At 39.8% G+C, this 25,318-nt stretch overlaps 2 protein-coding genes across 3 annotated transcripts; one reads left to right on the plus strand and one right to left on the minus strand.

The window, feature by feature from the left end:
• Positions 1–8,222: 8,222 nt before the first annotated feature.
• On the plus strand, positions 8,223–11,421 carry LOC116720364 (uncharacterized). Its single transcript, XM_032563591.1, has 4 exons — positions 8,223–8,332; positions 8,622–8,989; positions 9,076–9,172; positions 10,748–11,421. The coding sequence occupies exons 2-4, from the start codon at positions 8,656–8,658 to the stop codon at positions 11,106–11,108; spliced, it is 792 nt and encodes a 263-aa protein (XP_032419482.1). The 5' UTR covers positions 8,223–8,332; positions 8,622–8,655; the 3' UTR covers positions 11,109–11,421.
• A 962-nt stretch (positions 11,422–12,383) lies between these two features.
• xpnpep1 (X-prolyl aminopeptidase (aminopeptidase P) 1, soluble) lies at positions 12,384–25,027 on the minus strand. Of its 2 annotated transcripts, none has more exons than XM_032563590.1 (20): positions 24,888–25,027; positions 22,522–22,646; positions 21,753–21,816; positions 21,276–21,380; positions 21,039–21,131; positions 19,190–19,333; positions 18,902–18,997; positions 17,931–18,012; positions 17,178–17,388; positions 16,410–16,499; positions 16,228–16,278; positions 15,925–15,983; positions 15,158–15,235; positions 15,001–15,072; positions 14,831–14,891; positions 14,662–14,731; positions 13,884–14,057; positions 13,269–13,345; positions 13,054–13,152; positions 12,384–12,734 (listed from the first exon to the last, which is right to left on the minus strand). In XM_032563590.1, the coding sequence occupies exons 2-20, from the start codon at positions 22,636–22,638 to the stop codon at positions 12,615–12,617; spliced, it is 1,863 nt and encodes a 620-aa protein (XP_032419481.1). In that variant the 5' UTR covers positions 22,639–22,646; positions 24,888–25,027; the 3' UTR covers positions 12,384–12,614. The 2 variants fall into 2 exon arrangements, with proteins under 2 accessions (XP_032419481.1, XP_032419480.1); XM_032563589.1 differs by lacking the exon at positions 24,888–25,027 and adding an exon at positions 22,807–23,111.
• Between the last annotated feature and the right edge of the window lie 291 nt (positions 25,028–25,318).

Here is a 25,318-nt window from a genome sequence, read left to right on the forward strand (position 1 = left end):
AAACTCAGCACAGCCAAAGATCGATTCTTACGCCAGGAAAGTTGAAAAAGAAAAAGAAAAACGTGCCTCTACCGCAAGTGGTGTTCAGGTGTTGTTTTAATAGAAATGAAAGAAACCATCACACACACACACACACACCCAAACACACAAAAACATAGATTTTGAGATATAGATGCTTACATTCAACATGAACTCACCAGTGAGTTCAATTAAATAACAAACGAATCTGATGAGGTTTATAAGTAAAAATGTACAATAACACCAGGTGATTAGAGTTACAAAAACATTTTCTCAACTAAGACAGGCATTCACCTTAAAATAATATTACTTGAGTAAAAGTCAAAAAGTATGCTGCAGTAAAACTGCAAAAAAAAAAATTCTGGTCAAGCCATTGCTTGATTTATTTTAATCAATGTTTTAGACTTAAGGGGAATCCCTCTTTATTTTCTACTTTTATATCTTTTTTTTTTTTTACTTTTCATAATGTCTTGCACCTCAACTAAAACCAAAGAAAACAAATCCCAAAGAACAACGCTGCCACCGCCGTGCTTCGCTCTGGACACAGCGGTCTTTCGATGACGCACATGTTTTTGTGCCAAACGTCTTTTGTAATTGTGGCTGAAAAGTTCAAGGTTGTTTTTTTTTGTCAGACATGAACACAATCTCCCAAAGCCTTAAGGGAGATTTCAGCCAGGCTTGGATGTTTTCTTGGGAGGAAAGGGCTTTGGGTGGGAAGGCGTGGAGACCTCTGGAGATTGTAGTTATTTGCAGAACACAACCAATACTTGGGAGAAGCTATTCCAACTCTTTTTTTATTATGTTTAGACAAACGTATTTCCTTTGGTTTTAGTCTCTGCTCTTTTATTTTTGTGATGCCTGGCTCGGTTTTGGGTTGTGTTGTTTTCCTTTAGATTAATGTCTAATATTTTTCATTTTGGGTTTAGTGAGATTAATTTCTATCCTGCTAGATCCCATTGTGCTCATTTACACTTTAAGTAGCTGTTGCTCTGTTCAGATTCTCACTATTCTCATGCCATCCAATCACCTCCACAGCATCTAAAAGCCATCTAGTTCTTTACCTCCTTGTCATATTCTTCCTTTTCTTCTCCCTTCATGTCATCTTCTATACCAGGGGTCAACCCTCCTTTGGAATAGTTATTGTTCCAGTCTGATAATCTTCAGTTATTTTTATATTTTTCCCTTGTTTTTGTTATCCTCTTGTGCCGGTTCCCCATTTAAGGATCTTGCACAAAAAAAAAATCACAATAAAATCCTGAACCTGACTCAAAGGGAACGTTAACAAAGTATTCCTGCAAAACTGCGCGCTCTTGTGAAAACAGGGTTTTGCACAAGACATAAGCTACGTTAAATGTGGAATAAATAGGAAAGGATTCCTTGTGGTCTCGTTAGTCACATCGCTGATGCCTGACATTCTTTGGCTCTTTTTGACTATTAAGGAAAACCCGAACGCTGCGGCTCCTCATCCTGCTCGGTTCTTCTCTTTGGCCGAGGGAATTTACTGATGTCTGAACATGTAGACCGTGAGCTAAATTGCCCCTAAAGGGATACATAAAGTTTTCTGATTGAAGAGGTATTTTCACTTCACATAAACAGCAGCTTATGTTCATGGATTTGTGTGATTTTAGATGATTGGTTTAGGAAAAAAAAACCAAAACATGCAACAATTAGCTCAATAAATGGTAAGAGAGATTTTTTTTTTTCAGTTTCATCCTCCTCTAGAGTTTAGATATATATACTTAATGTCATAAATCCACATTTATTTCTATATTTCCCAAAGGACACATTTTCTGTCTCAGACGCTGAACAGAACAAGCAGAGGTCAGACACGACAACCAGCTGAGAGCATATTGCCTCTCAAAGTGCACCAGCCATTTATCTCTTCCTGGATTTCTAATAAATAACTATTAATCTTAATGCAATCTTTGTTAATGCTATTTGGATTGTTACCTCACCAGTGTGACACGGGCGTCTAACATTTTCCAGTTCTGCTTTTCCTAAAGCTCCTCGTCTCCTATGCAACCAGCTCTGGACTCGTTTGACCCGATGGACAGGAGATAATAACCATGTCGTCTCATTCAGAGGTTTATGCTGCTGTATTGGAAACCGAGCCTCGGGATCAGGGCTGTCTGTGCCCACAAAGGTTGAGATGGAAGATTGCTTTTGCAGAAATCTACGGAAGCACCTCGTTGTACATTTTTTATCCTTTTTGGACAGCAGCCGCGGCATCATAAGATTCTTCTTCAGCATTGAGGATCGCGTAATTCAAAATTTGAATGTCTGAAAACCTCTGTGTGCATTTTTGATTTTTGATTTGATTGCTGCTAAATGGAAATTAAATCACATCTTGTATTTTTAACAGTTGCATCGATCATATTTTTTCCAAAGATACTGGAATGATTTCATAAACCGATCACGTGAGGCTGCAGTAGAGGTTAAAGAGAAGAAAAAAGAAAAACAGCAATCAGTTTTTATTACGGCAGGTGATAAAAAGGTCGTGGGAACTTTCCGTTTTTCTTTTTTCCCTTTGCCAAACTGAACAGATGAAATCGTGTGTTACAAACAATGTGATGAAAAGTTAAATGTAGAGTTAATCAGGTAGAATATAAATGCCTCTCAGACTCTGCAGCTTTTTAAAAAATGTTATTATTATCTCATGCACAGGAGCCTTGACCCAATAAACAGTGTGGGGGGGAAATCCAGCTTACTCTGCAAGCAGCTGCTCTGGAAAAATAGCATTATGATAATCCGAATGTGTGTAGAAATGTCTCTTAAGTAGGTCCAAAAATATGTTTTACAGAAATAAAACATGGCCCCTGGATTTTAAAGATGCCCAAATAGGAGAAATATATTTAAAGAAAAAAAAAAAAGAAACGTATAAGATTAATTGAAAAGCTTGACCTGCTTGCAGAGGGGGGAACTCCTCATTATCATTTCACGATTTGCAATCCAAACGTAGTCGCTCAGAGAGAAAACGATTTTAATGCATGGTTTTTGACTCTGGGCCTTACACAGTTCAGTTACTCAGAGTACCCATGCTGCTTTTGTGCTTTAATTATGTACGCTTTAACTATTTCCTGCATGGAAATGAGGAACGATCTCACCAAACGTTAACAGTTTTCACATAGTCAAGGCAAAAGGATTATTGAAAAGTTGTGGAAAACGCCTAAACACTTTTAGCAGCAGCTCCGACTGCTGCTCATGCTTTCCAGTGTCATTTTGCATGACTTCTCTTTGTTTCTCTTGCTCTTCAAAAAATATTTGCCTGATATGAGCTAATCTTTTCAGACTCTCAAGCCATTTCAGCACAGAAGCTAAATTGGAAATTCTCCCGTTATGTTTTTTAGGAACCTGAATTCCTTTGTTTTCCTGGACATCCATCAGCGTTTAGCAATCCCTTTTAGACTGCTGGAGCTCTTAGTAAATCCCAAGAATGTGCGTGTTGCAGCTGCAGCCAGCCGTCCCATTTACCACGCGGTACTTGCTGCTGGCGACCAGAGAGATGAGGCCTGGGTTTCCTCATGGATGCAGCAGGCTGTTGCTTCTCTGCCGACGACGCGTCGATCTGTGGTGAGTCTGAGCGAAGAGGATGAACTGTCCTGCTCACTAACTGTGGCGGATGAGAGTTTAGTTTGGGACTCGTTCAGGACTTGAGTGACAGAAGCACAAAAGGAATCAGGAAACACACAGTGCTCCTGTTAATAAGTACCTCGGTTTAGTTACTCCTCCAAATGTGAGCGCACCGTTGAGTGCATCAAAAAGCATCCACATCCCTTAACCCAATTTTGTTACTTTACAGCCATAAATTTGAATGCATTTAATTTATTCTTTATTTTTTGTTTTTGTCATAGAGCAACAAAACATACAGTGCAGGATTTTGATGGTGGGTCAAAGTGATGCGTGGTTTTCACATGGCTGGATAAGCAGAATCGCCACCGCCATGTTTGATGGTTAGACGTTCTCAACTGGGACAGATGTGACAGTAATCAGCCCTGCTTCTAAAAATCAATCTAGAACATTTTTATATCAGTTTATTCATTTTTAGTGGGGGGTTATTCCTTCCTTCCTTCCTGTTTTACCTTTTATATGAAAAAATAAGGAAGGAGTAAGCCCCCCCCCACCCCCCATTAAATATTAATAAATTAACTGTGACTTATCAAAGTTTTCTAGATTAATATTTAGTATCTAAGTATTTTTTAATTTGACTGAGATAAAAAAGCAGAGTGTCTTCAGTCAGAGGCTTCTTCAAACGCGTTGCAATACAGACTGCTACAGGAGATCCTTCCTGCCCACAGCCATGACCATCTTGAATAGCTCTTCGAAGAATCCTGAACTAAAGAAAATGTAATATTTTAAAGGAATTTTTAAAGATAAGATAACTTTTTTTATTATGTTAAATAATTATCTGTAATATTGGAAAGGACCACCAGTTTGTTTCTATTTTTAGGATTTTTTTTTTAATAGATTGAAATTTAGTAACATGTTTTTCTTTTCTTTTCTGTGGGATGAAAAAAATTATTTATTTTTTTTAAATGACAAGAAAATCATCTCTAAAAACATATTACTAGTACTTTTAGTAGTGGACTGTGTGGAAATTCAATGCAAATTTTACAGAAATATACTGACAAATTGTTAAAACCCCATGTCTATTATTTTATCTAAGTTGTAAAAAAATATTAGCTCATTCGTTTACATTTTTATCCAAAGTTATTTATTAAGAGTCTTTGTTGGAGGTCAAACTTGTGGCCCCGGAGCCGCAGGTTGCAGATGATGCTCCCAAAAAGCTTCCAACTTTCCAAACATCCCATGTTGCAGTTAAAGCTTATATTCCATAAAACCCCATAGTTATTGCACACGCAGAAATACACTTTGATCCGCTGCAGCTCCTTTTATTGTGTTCACAAGCGTCACACGATCACTCATCCAAATAATGACTGGAGTCAGAAACTGTCAGAAAGCAGTCAGCGGTTTCACTCCCAGACCTTTAACTAGCAGCGGCAATAAATCAAGGCAGGACCTTCCCGCTGAACCACGTCAGGAGAAATGGGTCGCAGCAGAACCCTAATTCCTCACCAGCCTCTGGATAAACACAGCGAGGGGGGGGGCGGGGCAGCAGAATGGACCGGAGGGCGAGAAGGGGTGAAGCTGAGCGATGAGGGACGGGACAGGAATCCTCCCCGCTGGGTTTTAAAGAGTCCGCAGGGCTTTAAAGGGGAGATTATTTTAGAGATGAATGATTGATTTTTTATTTTTTTACAAGCTAAAGCAGAAATGAAATTCGGGATTCCGCCGATGCGTGAACATAAAAGCGATCGACTTGTTGTTCTTCTAGAGCAAACCTGGGAGGGAGGCGATGTCAGACTTTTAAAAAAATAAATCTCACAGTGGGAACATCAAGAAAATGGGATGGAGAGGAAGAGAAGTGATGTTTAAATCTCACTCACTTCATCTCTGTAAAAGCTCCTCCACAAAGAAACGTCTCAAACTCGACTCTTAACCTCGAGATGCTGGAGGATTTTCATACGCGGGAGGCGAGAAATTATGAGGCTCTGCATGAAGACACGTTGCACTGATAAGTGAGGTGCTGCTGGTGGATCGGCTGCTATATTAACTGCTACATTAAACATTTACTCTCCATGTCCTAAAAGCTGACATTATTTCAAAATACTCCTTATTACTGAGTCTGAATGCAACACAGTAAAAGTGAAAAGTCACTGTGTTGGGGGGGGAAGAAGTGACGGCAGCTGTGAGAATTAAACTTCTTGTGACCTTTAAAACTCTTTCCGCAAAGTTTTATGTGCGAGTTTGTTGTGTTTTAGTGCTTTAGAGGTCTGGACGGGGCTAACTCTCCCATAAGTGATCACTACAAGGAAACAAAATGGCAGCGATGACCGTGAAGCGATGCAACGAGTCTCTTCCATCTCTGCGGAGAACTTTTGTCCGATTATGCACGGAATTGTTTTGGAAATGGAAAACAAATAGGAGAATTTTCAAGGATAAAAGTAGCGTCACGTCATCCCAAGCTGGATTTTTTTTTTCTGTCCAAATTTTACGATCTGCTTCTTTATATCGATATTTATGATTAAGCTTACAATTAAAAAAGTGAAACAGTTTCTCCAGATACCCGACTGAGTTGGTTCATGCAATCTGTTATGCTCAAACGAATCCACCACACCAACATAATGCAACCAACGTGCAGTACGAACAAAAAAAACATAGTTGCTGTGCAGAAAGTCTTAATGAATTTCTGAGACAGAAAAGAGCAGATTCCAGCCTCTTCATCTCTACAAAATTTCAAATATAAATGAGTCTCACTGTGTTCATCTTCCATACACACAACTCTTGTAGAAAAACTCAATTGGCGAATATTCCAGACAAGTTCAATTGGATGGTCAGCGTCTGACACCTAGTGGAGGAAATTGTCTTGCAGGTGATCAGACGATCAGCCTGCTGCTCCTGCAGTGATTTCCAAACCGGGAGGGTCTGGATTTAAGTGCCAAAGAAATTAAGTTTTGCACAGATTAATAAGACAACTCACTGAAATGACGAAGAAGAACGTCAATTACGTCATGCGCTATTTTTACACATCAAAAATAGCACCAGGAAGGCAAGGCAAGTTTATTCCAAGAGCTTCACAGAAAAATTTAGCAATTTTAAAAACACACCATAAAACACTGAAACTGGTACCAGACTACTGGTACCGTTCTGCTGTGACTAGTGTGCGTGTATGCATGTGTGTGTGTGTGTGTGTATGTGTCGTGGGGGTGCACCTGTGTTTCATTGTATAGTAGAAAACCTTCACACAGCCCACAACAAATATGTAAAAAAAAAAAAAAAAATTTATAAAAGTTACATACTGCATCTGTAAAACTGTAAGGACGTGTTAACATTCATAGTCTGAATAGTTTCTAAACGTAACCATTTAATTATTTTTAACGTGTTTTATGAAAATTGAAGCTGTTGTTCAGCTAACTGCAAACTGTTAAACCAAATATAAATAGCCATTTAGTAAGTTTATAGAAGGGGCCGACAGCAACACGCAGTACTTCCAACACAGACTCCTCTGTTCATATGAATAGAGAAGGCTCTACAAGACACTTTAATGAGCTTTCAAAAATACAACATTTGAAATTCATAGTGCTTGATGAAGGCCATCGTTGCTTGCAGAAAGCTGGAAGTGTGAACCATTTGTCAGTCTGCAGCCACTGAGCTGGCTCTCAGTGATTTCAGAGGGTCCGTGGGGTCAACCTAACACCACGCAGAGAGGATTTCAACCTTGTTGCTGCAACGCAGCAGCGTTAACAGCTGCAGCAAAGAGCTGCTTGTCCATCACGCTTTCACACTCCGTACGGTCTAGAGGAAATGCAACACACTTGGTGTGTTGTAATGTGAGTCATTAGTGGTACATAATAAAAGCCTGTTGTTCTTCACAGGAGTTTGGAAACACCGAAACACTGTTTGAAAAGTCAACTTTGGCTACAACAGTGCCACCCAGTGGATAAGACACGTAAATACCTGCAGATATAATGTTCTTCCTGGTGGATCTGAGAAATTTTAAAAATGAAACCTCTCAGGAATGTATGATTTATACATTTACAAATGAAAATCATTAGCACAATAAAGCAAAGTGGTAATTTTTTTTTTTTTTTTTTTAGCAAAGTCCATTTTAATTTCTGTTAAACAAAAAAAAAGTCAATGGCCTTTAATTTCCAGGAACCTGATATATAGTTGATTTTTTTCTGAAATGGTCTTGTCTTCATCGTTGTTTTTGAAATAAGAATCGATTGGAGTTGTGTGTGTGTTTTCGAATTGATATATTGATAAACAATATGTTAACCAGATCATTCATATAATAAAATGTTAGAAAAGATAGAGGTTCTACTTTCTTTAAGTCTAAATTTCGATAACTATTTTTTTCTTTGTCAGTTTTTCTTGCCTAGCTCTTGTTTTCTTCTCTTGTGTCTTTATCCTTTTTAAAGTGACTTGAGAAGTTCTTTCGTAAGCACACAGACTTCATACCTCAGTCGCTTTCCTGGTTCATTTTGTGTGGCAGCTTCTAAAACAACACAATAAAATCAGTTTAATTAGGCACTTTGGTATATTACGTAATGTCTATCGTGGTTCATCGTGACCTGAAGCGGAAAGGCGGGGGGGAAAAGTGAAGGCTGTTTTTGTTCCCTTATTTCTCGCTTGTTTTGGACATTTTGGAGCTATTGAGCTTTATTTCCTGGGAGTTTGTGAAATTCTGCTGTCAGTTTAAAATCCTTCGCTGAGCTGCCGCCTTCAAAAAAAAAAAAAAACACACAAGATCGAGGTAAACATCAAGAAGAATAAAAAAAAAAACAAAGTGGGAAATGCAGTTCAGTACCATGAGTTTTAAACACTTTGTTACCAAAAATCAGATACTCTGTATAGACATGAAAATAATATTTGAAAACTGGTTGATGTAGAATAAATATATACAGCAATAAATTTAAATTTAACTTTGGCTTTGTGTCACTTTTCATGGATTTACAACTCTAGGCGACTTGAATGCATAAGCCGCACAAACTTTGTGTTTACTGACTTTTTTGTTTTGGTGGATGGAAACCCACTGCTTCTAGGTCACCACTCGAATCGCATTACGGTGTAACAAGCATGGCATCTCCCTCCCCTCGCTGTACCCCCAGAAAGCTGCGCAGAATAATGAGCAGTAAACCGGCCGGGCCAGCGGACAGGCAGGAAAGAGGGTGTCCAACTGGAACTGACAAAAGATGGGAGGGTGTCGCCATGGCAGCGGCCGAACCGTTTGAGTCACATGGTCGGGGAGCTCTCTTGAATCTGGCGAGAGGAGGCTCGGAGGAGGCTTTCTTCCCAGTTTTGGACGCCGATGGCAGCGAAATGAGCGGAGCCCCGATGGCGGAGAGACTCCATCTGAACAGGACGATAGGTTTTGAACCACAGGACGGGGAGGTGGACGCGCCCATGTTTGGTGGGTATGGCAACGTAGAAACGACTTCAAGCAGGAGTTTCTGTGAGATGCTCAGGGCGCTTTGTTTGTTTTTCTGTGGCACCCAGAGGTCAGAGTGTTCAACATCGTCATCATCGGCCTGGTCTTGTTCGTTCTCGCCGTCGCCGGCCTGTACTGCGTCAGCATCTGCTACAGCCGCAGCAGGTCAGCGCAAAGTCTCTCTCACACCTTTAAGATGTTAAAGGTCGGCGTTGGAACGACACGCTGATGTATCTGGAGCGCCATCGCACTGACTTAAACGCTTAACGCTCAATCTTAGGCGTTTTCTCGATACACGGGGTATTCTGTTAAACACAACACTCGTTTAAGTTGTCTGACTGTAAGAATTAACGTTTACAATCAAGAAGAGAATTAACCAATTCATTAGATACCTGAAAGTCATAAGTGGTTCTAAGATGCAAAGAAAGCAAACTTTTTTTTTAAAGTCTAATCTTTATCCAAATTTCATTTTACAAAAGAGGGACAATCCCATTAACTCCTGCAGCATTTTTTCATTCCAGTTTAAGGGAATTTCACAGGCTGTACAGAACCTTATAAAATGTTTAGCCGTTTTTGTCACGTATGTGATTCAGATCATCAAATACATTTTACAGACAAAGATAACTTTACTAAAGGAAAAAAAAAGAAAGAATCACTTTTTAAATGATGATTTTATTTATTAAGGTGAAGAAGCTTTCCAAACCAGCCTGGTCCAATGTGGAAAAGTGATTGTCCCTTAACTGGTGGCAATAATGGGAAATAAGTCATTTACGTTGCTGTGTGGAGGAATTTTGACGTGTTCTGTATAGCAAAATGAGTTTTTATTTTGCCAAATTGGAAACAACCTGCTTCAGGTCATGAAACGGTGTCTGAATCAGATTTAAGTCGCTTTGGCAATGAGAAAACTTTCATTTTTGTTTTGCTGATCCATTGACAAGTTAACCGATTATGATTGTTCTGCTACATGACTCACGTGAGGTGAACCATACGTTTACAAACTAAAGACTTCAGAAATCACACGTCATGAAGAAGCAAAGCAGTTTAGAAAGAGAACAACATTCGCATGTTGTTCTCTTTCTAAACAGCAGCGGTGGTTTTATGATACAGCCATCTTCCCAAAAAGTTTCTCTTTTGTCTGGACGGTCCACAGAAGATTTCCCCACAAGTATCAGGTATCTAGTGTTTTTAACATGTCATGTCTGTCATGCTGTGGTTTTCCGTTTGAAACTCTCCAACGGATGCCATTTACCTTGAGTCGCTTTGTCGACAAATGAACACTAACGTTAACTGTGGCAATGAGGCCTGCAGCAATCAGCAAACACCTGGTGGAACTGGCCGTCCGCTGAGCGGAAGGAGGAGTGTCGGCAAGAGCAGGAGCTTCTTAAAGAGACAGGCTCATTTTCAAGACGTTAAGCTGATTGTGCTGGAAATTATATTATACTGCCCCTTTAAGATTGGGAAATGTTATGATGCCTCCTGAAATCTAATTCTTGTTCTCAGTCAGGTTCTATGTGACTGTGCATTAATTACAAGTAATTCATGGTTTAATAAAAGAGGAAATTTAAAAACTGACGCTTGTATTTACTCGGCTCACCATTGTATCGTATTAAAATCTTGCGGTGACAAAAAAAAAAAGCAAAAATGGAGAAAATAATGAAAGAGAACAAATTCTTTTTCACAGTGGGCTTATGAATACGAAGGGAGCTGTGATGTAAATTTGAATGTGAAATTTTCCCTCAGGCAGTCAAAGAGAGCCCTTATTTACGAGAGCGCCGTGAGTCGTGGCGAGCCGGAAAATCCGGTGGCGGTCAAAGCTGTGAAGCGGTCGACCAGCTTCATCAACCCTCTGGCGTTCTTCAGGAGGCCGGAGGCTGCAAAGGACAACTCCAGGGTCTACTTCATCTACAGCAACCCTCTGCCCGTGGGACTGAACGAGGAAGAGGAGGAGGAACACAAAAAAGCCACCAGCACCACCGGCGGTGGCGGCGGCAGACCGCAGCAGCAGACTTTGCTGACAATGCCGCCGTCGTTACGAGAGTACGCCAGCGACCCCAGCAGCGGATTCATCCTGGACCCTCCCATATTTTACATGCAGCTTTAAACAATTAGAAGAAAAGAAATGGCTATGAAGTTAATCTCGTCTGTAGCTTTGTCCACTATCAGAACCTTGTAGGTTAAAATCTTCCGTTTCATTAACGCAGTGTAAAAATGCAAGAGCCAGGAGAAAAGTTTTGACTTTATGATAACCCGGACTCAAAATACGAGTCATGGCCGTGTAATTCTTATATTTAAAACTGAAAAAATCCCACAACATATCTCCATAAGGACAAATGTATTAACTTAGCTTTTCTTTTTTTCCTTTTATCAAACATTGAAATGGATAGTTGTGGTACAATAAACATGTTTTCCTATCATTTCCTTTTAAGTCTAGTTTTTGCTTCCAGTGTTATTCCATGTTGATTAGGACTGATTTTTAACATTAAAAGTTATTTTAGATTCATTGATTTAAAAATACCTTATTATAGTATATTTAGTGCCTAAATACAACTCATTTGTAAACACTAACAAAACAGTTGGGGCTGCACAGTGACGCAGTTGGTAGCACTGTTGCCTTGCAGCAAGAAGGTCCTGGGTTCGATTCCCGGCCCAGGGTTTGCATGGAGTTTGCATGTTCTCCCTGTGCATGCATGGGTTCTCTCCGGGTACTCCGGCTTCCTCCCACAGTCCAAAATCATGGCTGTTAGGGATGAGTGTTTGTCCTGTATGTCTTTGTGTTGACAGACTGGCGACGTGTCCAGGGTGAACCCCGCCTCTTGCCCGGAACGTAGCTGGAGATGGGCACCAGCACCCCTCCTGACCCCATTAGGGACAAGGGTGAACAGAAAATGGATGGATAGAACAAAACAGTTATTGTAATATTTATTACTATGTGAATAAGTGCTGCATTTAAGCATTCGTGGAAAGTGGGAGAGGAATTAGCTAAAAAAAAAAAAGGAGGGAGATTCAAAAGACATGAACGTTGCTGGAGTCGTGAATTCAATAATTATACATATCCAGGATGTGAGCTTGTCCCTTTTGTGCTTTCTAACACCACTTCTGAACTTCCTGTCAGAGGTTTCTTAGCTGGACTAAGTGGTACAAAATCCTCATTTCAGATGAGAGGAACTGTTGCATTTTATTTGGAAATCAAGGTCAAGTGGAAGAGGAGTGGAGAGGTGCAGAATCCAGGTGACGTTTCCAGTCAGTGATGGTTCAGGGAGCCATGCCATCGGTCGCCGTTGCTCCACTGGGTTTCCTCAGATTTCCAAATTTAGAAACTAAAACTAAGCTAATAAGTTCAAAACGAAACAATTTTCAAACATCTTTGACGACAGAGTCGATTTTGCACATTGTACCTTTAATGGAAAGGATTGGCGAAGTCTTTAAAAACATCACCGTCACATTTTCCGAGACATAAAATAGAAAAAGAATCTGAAGTGACTATTAACAGGTTTTAATAAAACTGGTGGCGTTGTTTAAAAAAGGCAAGCAGAGCGTGGATCACAGACAGAGGGGAGAAGAAGTGAAAGGGTTATCGCAGAGCAACCACTGAGAGGACGTGGAGTCCTCAGACGACGGGCTGCGTCTCCCTGACCAGCCACTGCAGAGCCTCCATCCTGCCCTGCCGCTCCAGCTCCGCACCAACCACCTCCCTGCACCTCCGGTGATACTCGTTCACCCAGTCCTTCTGCAGGGACACAAGGGTGGTGAAGCCATGAGGACACCGGCTGCGTTTCCATTGCAAAATGGATGGAAACCGCAGATACTGACAGCAGAACATTTCTGAGGAAAACGGCGCCCGTTTGAAGCTTTTATGTTTAATTTAATCGTGCATCGCGAACATCACCGTAAATGATTGTTAAAATCAAGAACTAGTTTTACAAGTTTAAATTTGTTGTGAATTTATTCTGCTTGGAGTCACGTCGGATTACAGTAAACTCAATGCATCTAATACATGATGCTTACAGTTTTCCAAAATTGATGTATTCGATGTACAGGTCTCTCACCTCCTTCTGGGTGAGCAGCTCCGTGTTCATCATCTTCACTTGGATAGGAACCAAAGTCAGAGGCTCAAACGTCAGACTCCCCCTGTTCCTGTAGTTGTACTTGAAGCACAGATGGAAGAAAAACAGAAAAGAAGGCAGAAATTACACCATATGATGATTGGACATGGCATTTTATTGATTTTTGAGATGATATTTATTTGCAACTGTGTTTTTACTTTGGGCTTAGCGGGAACAACGAGGACCACATTTTCAATACGAATCCCAAACGATCCGTCTTCATAGTATCCAGGCTCTAGAAAAACGACAGAAACAAGGGAAGGATAATGTAGTCTTTGGAGAATGTCGAAAAATATCTCAAATATCAACTAATGCCAAGGTTACTCAGATCAGGAATCTTTTAGAGGCGGTTAAGATGTAATGTAAACCCACCTTTATTTAGATCTTTAAACAAGTGAGCATTCATGAGTGGGTTGTCCTCAACAAACTAAAAATACATCTCCAAAAACATTGCAGCTTAAATGTTAAACTCTGATTATGACAAGTTAAAGTAGAAATTATAGATAAAAATCAGATTTGTTTTCTCTTTTTTTTAAAAAATAGTTTGATATTCATTTTTTCATTTTTTCCAAAAACATATCCAAGACTGAAAAATTATTAATGAAACCACAAAATGCTAAACATTTCCAAAGACCCTGAATGTAGTAACTCAAAGTCTAGTAGTTGAAATCTAGGAATAAAGCCAAAAAAAATTAAAAGTTGGTCATTTCTGTCTGCAGCCTCTCTGAGTTTGGTGACGTTAATCCCTCCTGCACTCCCATCCCGTGTCGTACCGTCGCTGACGATCATTCCGGCCTCCAGAGGTTCGTCGGCGAAGGTTTTGTAGCTGATGCCGCAGGGCCCCTCGTGGACGTTGAGGAAGCAGCCCACGCCGTGACCCGTTCCGTGAAGGTAGTCCAGTCCTGACTCCCACAGGGCGGCACGGGCAAACGAGTCCAGCAGGTGGCCTGGACACACGGACGCAGTTAGTCACGGAGAAAAAGCTGTAGATTAAAATACATAGCACATATTGCCTACATTTTTTACAAACAAATTGCCTTGGTGTGGACCCTTGGAAGTGGTTTCGATATTATGGGCGGCTCTCTGGGTCTGACCTGCAGCTTCCAGGTCAGATTTAAATTACAGAGCTGTTGTAATTTTATTAAAGGAGTTATCTTAAATATGAAGATTCCTAGTTTAAAATCCAAAATACGTACAGTGCCTATAAAACATAATCACCCCTTTGGATGTTTTATAATTTTAGTGCTTTTATAGTCAACAAAATTGGACTTTTCTGACCAAAAACAATTACAAAAACAACAGACACTATCAAAGTGAAAGTTCTACAAAAATTGTCTTAATTTTGCAAAAATCAACCGTCACCAGTCCTCAGTTATATGACAGTTTACTGATGACTTGTAGTTAAAAAGAAGAAGAAAATACCAGATACATTTCCATAAAGTATTAGAAAGTTGAAAATGAATGAATTAATTCATCAGACCTCATGACTTTCTGATCAACACTCATAAATCCTCTTAAAGGAGTAATCTCTCCTAGAGAAGCAGTGCTCGCCTTTAGTTCCATTGGGGAAAATGGCAGCGCTGACAGCTATGTGTCCCTTCAGCACGTAAGTAAAGCATTCCTGCGGGGGAATAAAACGCAAAGTTATCCACATTTATAACAGACTGGGTCGTTAGAACCAATACGTCAAGCCCATTTTCACAACAATAAGCCGGTTCACCTTCTCAAAAGCGGAAGGCGTCCCGAAATGCACGGTGCGGGTGACGTCTGTGGTTCCATCGCTGCCAAACACACAACGCAAGTTCTCTTGGTCGTTCATTTCAGTAGATATCAGCTGAACCAAGCAATGCATGCCATAAAATAACTGATATGCAACAGCAACATATTTACATGTACTGAGCTCCAGAGTCAATCAGATAAACTTCATTCACAGTAAGAGTTCTGTTGGTTTCAGGAAGGGGTCTGCGAGAAGGAAATGTGGGTTAGCTGTGTCAAAGGTCAAAATTATTCCACAGGTTTTGCTTGTTTGCTTGGTCTCCTCACTGACCGGTAATGTATGATGGCTCCATTCGGACCCACGCTGGAGATGGTGGGGAAGCTGAGGCCAACAAAGTCTTTCTGCTGACTGGAAAGAAAAACAGAAAGAAATTCATTCAGCACATCCTGCACACATTGTGTCAAAATCCCTAAACCTTAGGAAGCTGAACCACACTGAAGAATCTAAATTACAAACCACCGTCAGCGAATTATGTTGCATTAAATATGCTTATTTAATAATGTGTATAGCAAAAAACACCCCCCAAAATAACAAAGTTTTATGAAAATATGGTTTTTTACACCTCCAGTGGACACGTTTCTTATTCAAAAGTCCAGTAGAGGGCGTTATTTCTCATGATTGGTGAATTTCACAAGTCTTCACACAACATCTTTTAAATGCAGAAATCAGGGTTCCTATACATTTTTTTAATGTCAAACCTTCACATTTTTCCAAATGTACCAAAGTAATCTGTCCTTAACAGAAAAATCTTAAATTCTGAATACAAATAATTACTATGAATGTAAGACAGATATTACTACTGTCATAAGCTTTTGCTAGAAAGCAGTAGTAAATGAAGAAGGAAAGAAAGAAGGATGAAGGAGTGAAAGGAAGCATGGATATTTTAGAGAGCTGGGCAGAATTCTCAAATATTTTTTTTTATTTCCTTTTATAGCACTTATTCAGACCTGCAACAATTCAGGTTTCTGTGGAATTAAAGGCGACACAAAGTCAACCGAATTGACGTCACAAACTGGACACGGAAAGCCGAAAGTCACCTGCGGAGTTCCTCGGCCTTATCGGCTGCAGAGATCTCAGTCACGTTGCCGTTGGGGATCTACGAAACAGCCGCCGAAGCGACGACAAGTGGTGTGAAAAAAAAAACAACACTGGCACCCTTATAGGTTTGAGTGGAACTAAGTGATGTAAACGCATCTACTTGAACAAAGTGTTCCCAGTTTCAAACAATCAAAAGATCCAAACGTGAGCCAGGCTTGATCCTTGCCTGTGAGTCTCCAGTTATACATCCATAAGTAGAGAATATATTTCTACTGATTGATAGGTTTTGTGAAAAAGAATACCTCCTTTTCCAACCAAGCAAAGAGTTCACAAAGAGCAACAGCATCCTTGATCTGTTGAGAGAGAGAAGAAAAACAACATAAAAAACATCTGTCCATATTTTTAAACAGAACTGAATTGAAGAGGAAATCAATGGCTCAAGTTTTATGTAAATTACATATTTTTAAGGTTCAAAATCTCTTACATGGGCCATTTTCATGCCCTTGATCTCGGTGGCGTTCTTTACGGCTTTGGAGAGGCAGAGCGGAGTGTAGGGAATCGGAGTCCTGTGAGCCTAAATGATAAGAGACATTATTAAGAGCCAACACAAATCAGTCTTTTAATTTTAATCATTTTTTTTTTCTTTCCGTTTAGTTTCATCTAATTTAACCGACAAGTAAAAAAAAAAGTCCTAGTGTTTTAATGTGTATACATATCAACTTATGTATATTTGCAAAATAACAAAATAAATGCTTTGATACATACCTTAATGTAAATGAAGCAAAAATGTATTAAACATAGAAATAAATCATACACAATTCATAAAAAAATCCTAAGTATCTCAGGATTTATTTAATTCTAATAATTACAACCCAAATTGTTCTAATTTAATGATTGCACAGCAAACTAAGCTCAAAAAACTTTTTTGTTGATATTTATTTTTCAAGTTCAGAACTATTTTTGAGCATATTGTTTTTAAGTATGCTAGTTCAATTATTAGCAAATCAACAAGTGAGCCTTTTTTTGTGCAGACTGCTAGAGGAATGGGTTAACTTTTGTACATCTAAAAGTAACTTCAAAACTGATGTCCTGGAGATGCATGTGGGCGTTTTCCCTACAATGTGTTTGTAACACCATAGACCTGTAACAGCTCCGTGACGACGTAAACAAACAGCTTTTCCTGATTACTAAGAACTGAGTTCAACTTCCCTTTCTGACAAAGTCCAGAGCAAACCGTCCAGTCTTCTCTCACCTTTGGGACGACCTGCATAAGAGCGCAGCTGGCCTTGTCACAGATCCACACTTTGTCTTTGGGGCCGAGCGCGGCGCAGATCGCCTGGAGCTCGGTGTAGACGGACTCATACGGGAAGGTCTGGACGCTCAGCTCGGGCCGCCTGGGGGAGTCCAGCTGCAGGTGGTCCCGCACTACCGTGTCAGACAGCCGCTTCAGGTCCACAAAAAGCCTAAAAGCAGGAATGGAGGTGAGGGGGAAGAATTCACTCGTAAAGAAGATACAAAAATTCTGATGCACTGCTTTAATTTTAAAGAGAGGCTCTCCTTTATATATTTACATATGCAGTATAATATAATAAAAATGCACAAATGCTAAAAAAAATATCTAGTTACTTGTGCAAAAAGTAACTGAAAACGTGTTCCACATATTTCCTGGTTACGTCGCACTGACAGGCGAAGCGACGGAAGGAGCTCAAAGGTTTGACTTAAATTTCTACTCTGATCATATTTAAGTAGCTCCTCTGGGCGTCAACCAGTAGGGATTAATAAACACTGAGGAATAGCTTTGGATTTTTTTTTAAACAGGAAATATGATTTCCTGTATGTGAAAAAAAAAATTCCAACATACCTACTTTAGCTATGTAGCCATAATGACTCATAATTGTTGTTTTTTCTGTTATAGAAATCAAGTTTTTACAACAGTAGCATCTCTAGCTCGACTCAGTAGCTTTAGACTTAATGCCAGTTTGCGGCTGCGACGTCGTGCCGTTACCTTATGGAGTTCATTCCCACGATGGCATATGCAAAAAACACTGGGTTGTAATTAATGTCTGCACCTCGCAGATTGAAAAGCCCTGAAAAATGAAAAGCACAGAATCAATTCAATAAAACCGCAAAATAAGCAAAATTAGGTAGCAATATTTACGTCTTAATCCACCATCAGGGCATGCGTAAAAGGAAAATAATTTGGCTTATTCATGACTCTTGTTATCAAACTGCCATTGTCATTGATAATAATCTAGCCTAAATGTGACTCAAATCTGATAAAGTCGGCATTTTAGTGGGCGACCTAAATCCTCAGATCAAACAATCCCCAGCAAGAGACTATTTGAGATAAATGTGCATCACTAGAAGCTTTGACTGTGATTAAATATATCAACATATATATATAGTATATATATATATATATGTATTTTTTTTTACTGTTAGTTGATGATTTTATCTCCAGTTCAAGTGACTTTTTTTTATTGATCTGCAAAATAATTAACCAAATGAGAGAACGAATAGCAGCAATAGAAATCAAATAACCAAACAGAAAGAACAACAAGTTCTTTCACAAACAAACATGTAGGTAAGCATTTAAAAAAGGGCACATTCAAAACAAAACACAGAACATAGTCAATTGGTGTCACAAAAAATGTAATTGATTAATATGTGGATTTTTTTTGTTTGTTTTAATCTTGGCAGTTATTTTCTAATATGACTTATTTTTCTGTTCTCTAATTAATTTAGCGTCACAGATACTTTGGGAAAAAGTGGAGAGGGGAAGAAAAAAAGAAAGCAAACAAATAGAGGATGAATAAATAAAAGTTTATGCCTGAACAAAGAATAAGTAAATAAATGATAAAGATGAAACACTATGAGTCTTATTATTTGGTTCTCTCCCTTTCCCTGGTCTTTCCTTCCACCATGGCGTTAACTCAAAAGTCAGAAATATTTCAAAATTGATGCAACTTGACGTACACGCGATCTCATCCAGAGCTGTAGCCACAAACCAGCTGATCTTCCTCTCCGTCATCTTGCCTCGCAGCATCGTGATCTTGTCCTGCCAGGAGATACCTGCAGGTAGAACGGCATCCTCAACCCAGAGTACCGAGCTCCCGGAAAGTAATCGCACATGGAATGTTTTAAAACAATAAAAACAAAGAGAGAAGACTTTTTTTCTTTTTTTGTAAAGCTATTTTTGAGACTCAAACATAACCTCGTTCTACTATTGTAATTCTGCACGGAGCAACAGTGTCGATGCCTGACCGGTGTATTCCAGTCCCAGGGTGCGGAGCTGCGTGCTCGGCCTGTCCGGCCGGTCCGTCCAGACCACGTCGATCAGGTTGTCCTGCACGGCCACCAGCGAGTGGCCAGCACTGGTCAGTGCCTTGGACATGTTCTTCCACTGGTCTGAAACACAACATCACAAGTTTTTGTGGACAAGTATTTCTTTGCAAAGACGTGCTTTATCTTTTTTGAATTTAATGTTGTTTTTTTAAAATGACTCGATATTGTGCAAGGCCACTGTCACACCGGACTAAAACGGCAGCATGAAATTACCGTACATAAAATTGGAATGAAAAAAAAAAAAAAAGAACGTAGATGGTTTCCGCGCGGTCCCGATTACTCATGGTGGAGTGAGGGAGTTCCCGATGACGGTTTTAAACATACACAAAGCATCGGTGGTGAAACTGTGCTTGATGATGATGATGGTGGTGGTGAAAACACCAGTCCCTCCAGAATGTTGCAATGTTGTTTGTGTGATTGTTGCGGCATAAAATCACTGATTTTGCTGCACTTTTAGCAAAATGTTGTGGTCAAAGTTGGGAATTTTCTTCAAGTTTTATTTTTGCCAGAACGTTGACTTAGACAAAAGTTGAAATTGCTGCACGTAGCCTTAACCTTCCCTTCTCTTTATCTCATCACGTTATAATCCCTCCTCACCTGAGAAGACCCTGCCTCATCGCTTCGCTGCTGGCCTCTGGTCTAATGTCTCCTCCCTGACCTTTTGCTCTTTCTACTGTGACAATAAAAATATATTTTAAATATGTGTTTAAGCACATGAGCACAGTTTCAGCAACTCCTAGAACACATCTAAAAATGTTTTTCATTGCAAAAAGAACAACAAAAAAAGGCAAATGATAGCATTTAGTGCAACACGTACTTTTGTCTTGCAAGGATGTCATAAAACAGGAAGTTAAATTAGAAGGCGGCAAAAGCGATTGGTCAAAATTCAGCTGAGCTGCAGTGATCAGAATAGATTGAAATAAAGAACGCATTAACGTTACTGGTCAGATTTGCGGAAAAGTTGAGACGATTGTTGAAAATTGCAAGTCTGCACAAAATTTCCAAAAAGAAGAGGGGATTTGCGTAAATAGTTGTGCTCGCAACTTCCTGGAGGGACTGGAAAACGTCTGCACAGAGGAGTCTGGTGCCGTCACGGCTTTGATTATACATGGCGTGTGTCTTGCAAACACAGCTGTGGCTACAATTCATCAGAGATTTTTAGGGATCATGCTAGGCAAGTTTTGAGCTGGAGAGAACAGCACACACCTCCAAATTGTGCATACGAGCCAGTTGGTCGAAGACCAAGGGAAGCTGTCGGTTTTTCGGGCTGCATTTGAAATGCAGAAAGCATCTATGATGCCATCAAAGAGAAACCCTGGTGTTGTGTTTACCACAAGCAGTGGCTCATGGGTTTACAGTCGCAGCTCAACCGAGAATTCAACGCCTCGTTGTGATAATCGGATGGCATTTTTGTAATTTTCTAAGCTACAAAATTGATAAAGATGTGCAGATATGAAAATTTGGGCCAATATCTATGGCTGGTTTTGATACCGCCACTATGGCAAAATTTTAAATTTTTGTTCGAATAAAATCAATTAATCATCAGAATGGTCAACAGAGAACAGACCTAATTTACACTGAAGTGAATTTGTCCCAATTTGTCTGAAGCAGCAACAGTCGTCCTGGAGGCCGTAGGATTAACGGCGGCCCCTGAGTTGGGTCTTAATTCAGCTACATGCATCATCTTCTATAAAGAAATGTCACTCTGAGGTGTTACAGGAAACACACGAAGCTTGACGGGAAAAGGAAATATACCAATGCCTCGTACCAGCAGCAATGATCCAAGGATCTACTCCCACTTTGGAGTTTTCTGGCAGGACGCTGATCAGCCAATCCTCCTGTGACGGTGTCTCCTTCAGTCCTGTAAGTATTTAAAAGCAGTACAACTTGAATTTTACACCTAACTTAGGTTTTAAAGATGCTTATAATGTTGTTATTTGTTATTATTAATTTGACCCTTCTTTTTAAGGTTCCGGTCAACCAAAACACCAACGAGGAGGCTCACCCATCTTCATCAGAGCCCAGTTGTTGTCCATCTGCTGGCTGGCCTGGAGGAAATATCGTCCGTCTGTCCACATGGCAGCATGCTGCTCTGTGATAATGGCTGTTCCTGAATAATGAAGCAGAACGAAAGAGCTGCTTCGCTTTGTGTTTGTTACACACAGGATCACATTCAGACTGACCAGGTCTGAGGAGCCGTGTTACACAGTTTTAAATGGCAAAATCTCTGATTACAGTAGAGGATAACCAGTGAGCTCGTCTTCGCTCCATTACAAAAGATGTTTCCTTCTGTCTCAACAAAAAAATAAAAAATAGGCTTTTACATAATCCTACAGTAAGATCGGGTGCTGGACTCAGTAAGACGAAGATGAGAACAGATATAAACCTGGAAGTCTTTCTGAAAGTATGAAAAGATTAAAAGCAGGTGATTCTCAGCTGGCCCTCAGAGCACCCAATCTGCTCATATCCAAGCTAAGCATACCTGCAGAACCATTGAATCCACAGATGAATTCCCGTCTGCAGTCGCATGGGGCAATGTATTCACTCTGCAAGACAAAAGCAGGCTCAAAACAGCATAATTTACAGTCGGTGCATACACGAGTGTGATTGACAGCGAGAAGACCCTCCTCCTGACTCCGATTGGTTGCTTCTGATCCAACTGTGTATTTCTGAAGATGGCAGTAGCACCACAGCAAGGAGGGAGAGGAGCTAAATGTTTTCACAGAGTGTCTATCTCATGTTATACAATCACAACATAGTGACAGTTTTAACAAATGTGTAAAAAAAAACAACATTTTGTTTCTAAATTACACACTGCAGCTTTTACGTTGGGAACCATACCACGTTCCCAACGTAACGTTGAGACCCCGCATTTTTAAGCCAATGCGGGGTCTACTCTTTTATCATATCTGTGGGTTTTGCAAGCGGAGGTTTGATCTGAGCAGAGACAAGTTTTGAGCACGAGGAGGAAAAGTTTGATAAAGCACAGTGAATATTTGAAGTTGTGAGTACAAGCATTACATGTTTTGAGAAGAAAGTCCTGCTTTCGAAATAAATATGTAAGCACAAATATTAAAAGTTTTGAGAACAAAAGACATGAAATCCTGCTTTCAGACCGAAAAATGTGTGCGCTCGAATTATGGCACAGGAAAAATTTCCCCATACATTTTGGTCTAATCTCTAGATAGGCATAAAATTATACTTGAATCAGGAAGTATTGCGTAAATGATGTGCATGTTTTTTCCTCTTACTTGATGTGCATCTCCAGATGGGACTATGTAAGCATGGATTGGCTCTGAGAAATATTTGCAATTCCTCATTGCCTGCCGAAGAAGCCGCAGAAGCTCCCCTGTGATCTTTGGAGACATAGCTGTGTCTGCATTCAAGAAAATAAAATCACATATTTTCTGTATGAGCAATTAAAAACAAACAAACACTTTCTTATGAGCACATTTTACAAGTTGAAAAGTAGTAGTTAGGGTAAAAAAAAAAAGCTTCTATCCTTCCTTGGATCTTGCTAATTAGCTTCATTTTACCTGACTTTTGAGAAGCCATGTCGACTGAAGCGGCACTCGGCCTGACTGACTCTACGTGGAGCTCAAAGTCACAGACTACACCCGGATCTTTAACCTGCCATAATGTGCCAGTTCAGCAACTATGACGGCACTCAGGGTTAAATATTACACAAACAAACTCGCACAAATTAAAGGTGCATCTCAATGACTCAGAATGTCATCAGACAATGTACTTATTTGGGTCGATTAATTCAGTGAAACTAATGGATTATACAGATTGCTTACACTCTCAGTGTAATATACTACTGCTGTAAATTGTTTTGGCATGCAACCAAAAAAAAATCAAAAATTAATTTTAATTGAAAATTTGAATATGACATTAAATACTAATTAAAAGAGTCATTTTAAAACAGGATTATTATCCACACTGCCAATAACATCCTTCACAAAAGACAATTGCTAAGGAAGCAATCACCTTTTTTGACAAACCTTTTTTGAGCACACAGTTTCCTTCCACCAAACTTTCCATTGATTTGCTTTCACACAACACTCTGTGGAGATCAAGCTTCTTGTGTAATATTGCTATGTAGCAATAAACTACATTTTTTGTTTTAGAAAATTAATAAATGGGATTTTTTTTTCAATCATACTAAGCATGTAAGCAGTTGAATTACCGTACTTTCCGGACTATAGAGCACATCATTCTATAAGCCGCAGCTACAATTTTTTGATAAATAAAAAAAAAAAAAAACTGGAAATGTACATATATAAGCCGCTGGTATCTCCGCCACTCTTGGTTTTCCATAAGGACCCAGCAGAGGGCTGCCTCCTAATAAATCTGCTGGATTTATTAAGGACGCTGTCCTGCGTCTCCAACTCCGAACCATGGATTCGTTCACGCCTAGCGGCTCTATTTCCCTCTTGTACTGCCAGATCGATAGCCACCAACTTAAAAGCTGCATCATATGAGTTAGAGAAAATTTATCCGTGGTGCCTGCTGTTAGCATGTGTAGCAGCAGTCTGAAAATTAGCACTTTCTTTGATTTCCAATTTTGACTTCCAATGCTTCATTTCCTGCTAAAGAGCCGCCCCCGGGCCGTTGAAGAAAAATACACAGAAAAGCTGCACCGGGCCATAAGCCGCATGGTTCAAAGTGTAGGAAAAAAGTAGCGGCTTATAGTCCGACAATTACGGTAGTCAAAAAATTTAAGTGTTCTATAATATTGTCACCTTCCTAAAAATTAAAAAAAAAGTACGTATTTTGCCAAAAGTGATTTTGGCAAGAATAAAAAGAATATATAAATAAAATTAAGTAATAAAATGTTTTTATTAAATAATAATAATCACCACCTCTTTCTTACCAAAAATGCTTTAGGCAAAAAATTAGTTTTTGGCAGAAAATGACTGCCAAAAATGACTGACTTAGGCTATTATTTTGGGAAGGTGGCTATATTCTTATTTATTGCACCTGTACGTAACAACCTCCAGACACAAGACCTGTGTTTTCACCACGTCCACCTTAATTTAAGGATAGCACGACGTCAAAAAGAAACAAACAAAAAAAAAAAACATAAACCGACCAATCACGTCTCAATGCTCTTCATCGATGAGCTCTCCTATTGGCTAGAAGCTCTGCTTGAGATTGTTGTTTACAAGTTCACAAAATGAATAAGATGAATTCTTCCAATTCCGTTCATAATTTAGCAGCTATTTCTCATCATGTACAACATAAATAAATATGTTGTGGCATAGAAATATATGTATAAAAAACTCTGGCCTGGTGGAGGGTTGTTGTTTTTTTTTGTCTTTTTGTTTATTCCTGTGCAGGCAGGATCAACAGGCCGACGACATTAGTAACTCATTTATGAATTACGTGGTGGGTGTGGCGGCGTGAGGGGGTAATAAAGATGCAAGCGTCTCTCCCAGGAAAAGAGACCGATTTAGACCTGCTTTAAAGCGAGCAGCAGGTCCCAGACCCATGTCTGGTTACGGCCGATCTGAAAACAGTCCGCAGTTCCCCCTGCGGGGAGAAGCTCGAACCCTCCGAAGCAAGGCTAGCTAAAGCACCGCTACGATCCACCGGCGAAACACCGAATACACACCCGCTCTCCCGCCTCTCAAAGGTGGCTCCGGTGACAAAAATCGAAGCGTATTTTTGTTTACCAGCTCGGACCTTGTGTCAATTTACTAAACAAGGAGGCTGCCATTTCGTCGCTGACGTCACTGGTCACATGACCGTGGCTTCAGCCAGTAGACGCGGAGGGATCCAGACTCGCCTCTTCCTCCGTTGAGTCTGTGGTGAAAAGTGTTTATTGTCCGTCTGCGGTTCAGGGTTGGCGATTTTCGCACGTTTAAGTTGAGGAAAGTAAGAGAAGATTTTGAGGACTATCTTATATATAAAAAAAATTCGCAGTAGGATTTAGAATAATAGTATTTAAATGGTCAACTATTGGCTTTCCCCTACAATTCCTGTAAACTAAAGAAGTAAAATCATCCATCTGTTCTTGTAATCGTAATAATAATTGTGCTACAG

This window comes from Xiphophorus hellerii, chromosome 5 (genome assembly GCF_003331165.1).
Source record: "Xiphophorus hellerii strain 12219 chromosome 5, Xiphophorus_hellerii-4.1, whole genome shotgun sequence".
NCBI lineage: Eukaryota > Metazoa > Chordata > Actinopteri > Cyprinodontiformes > Poeciliidae > Xiphophorus > Xiphophorus hellerii.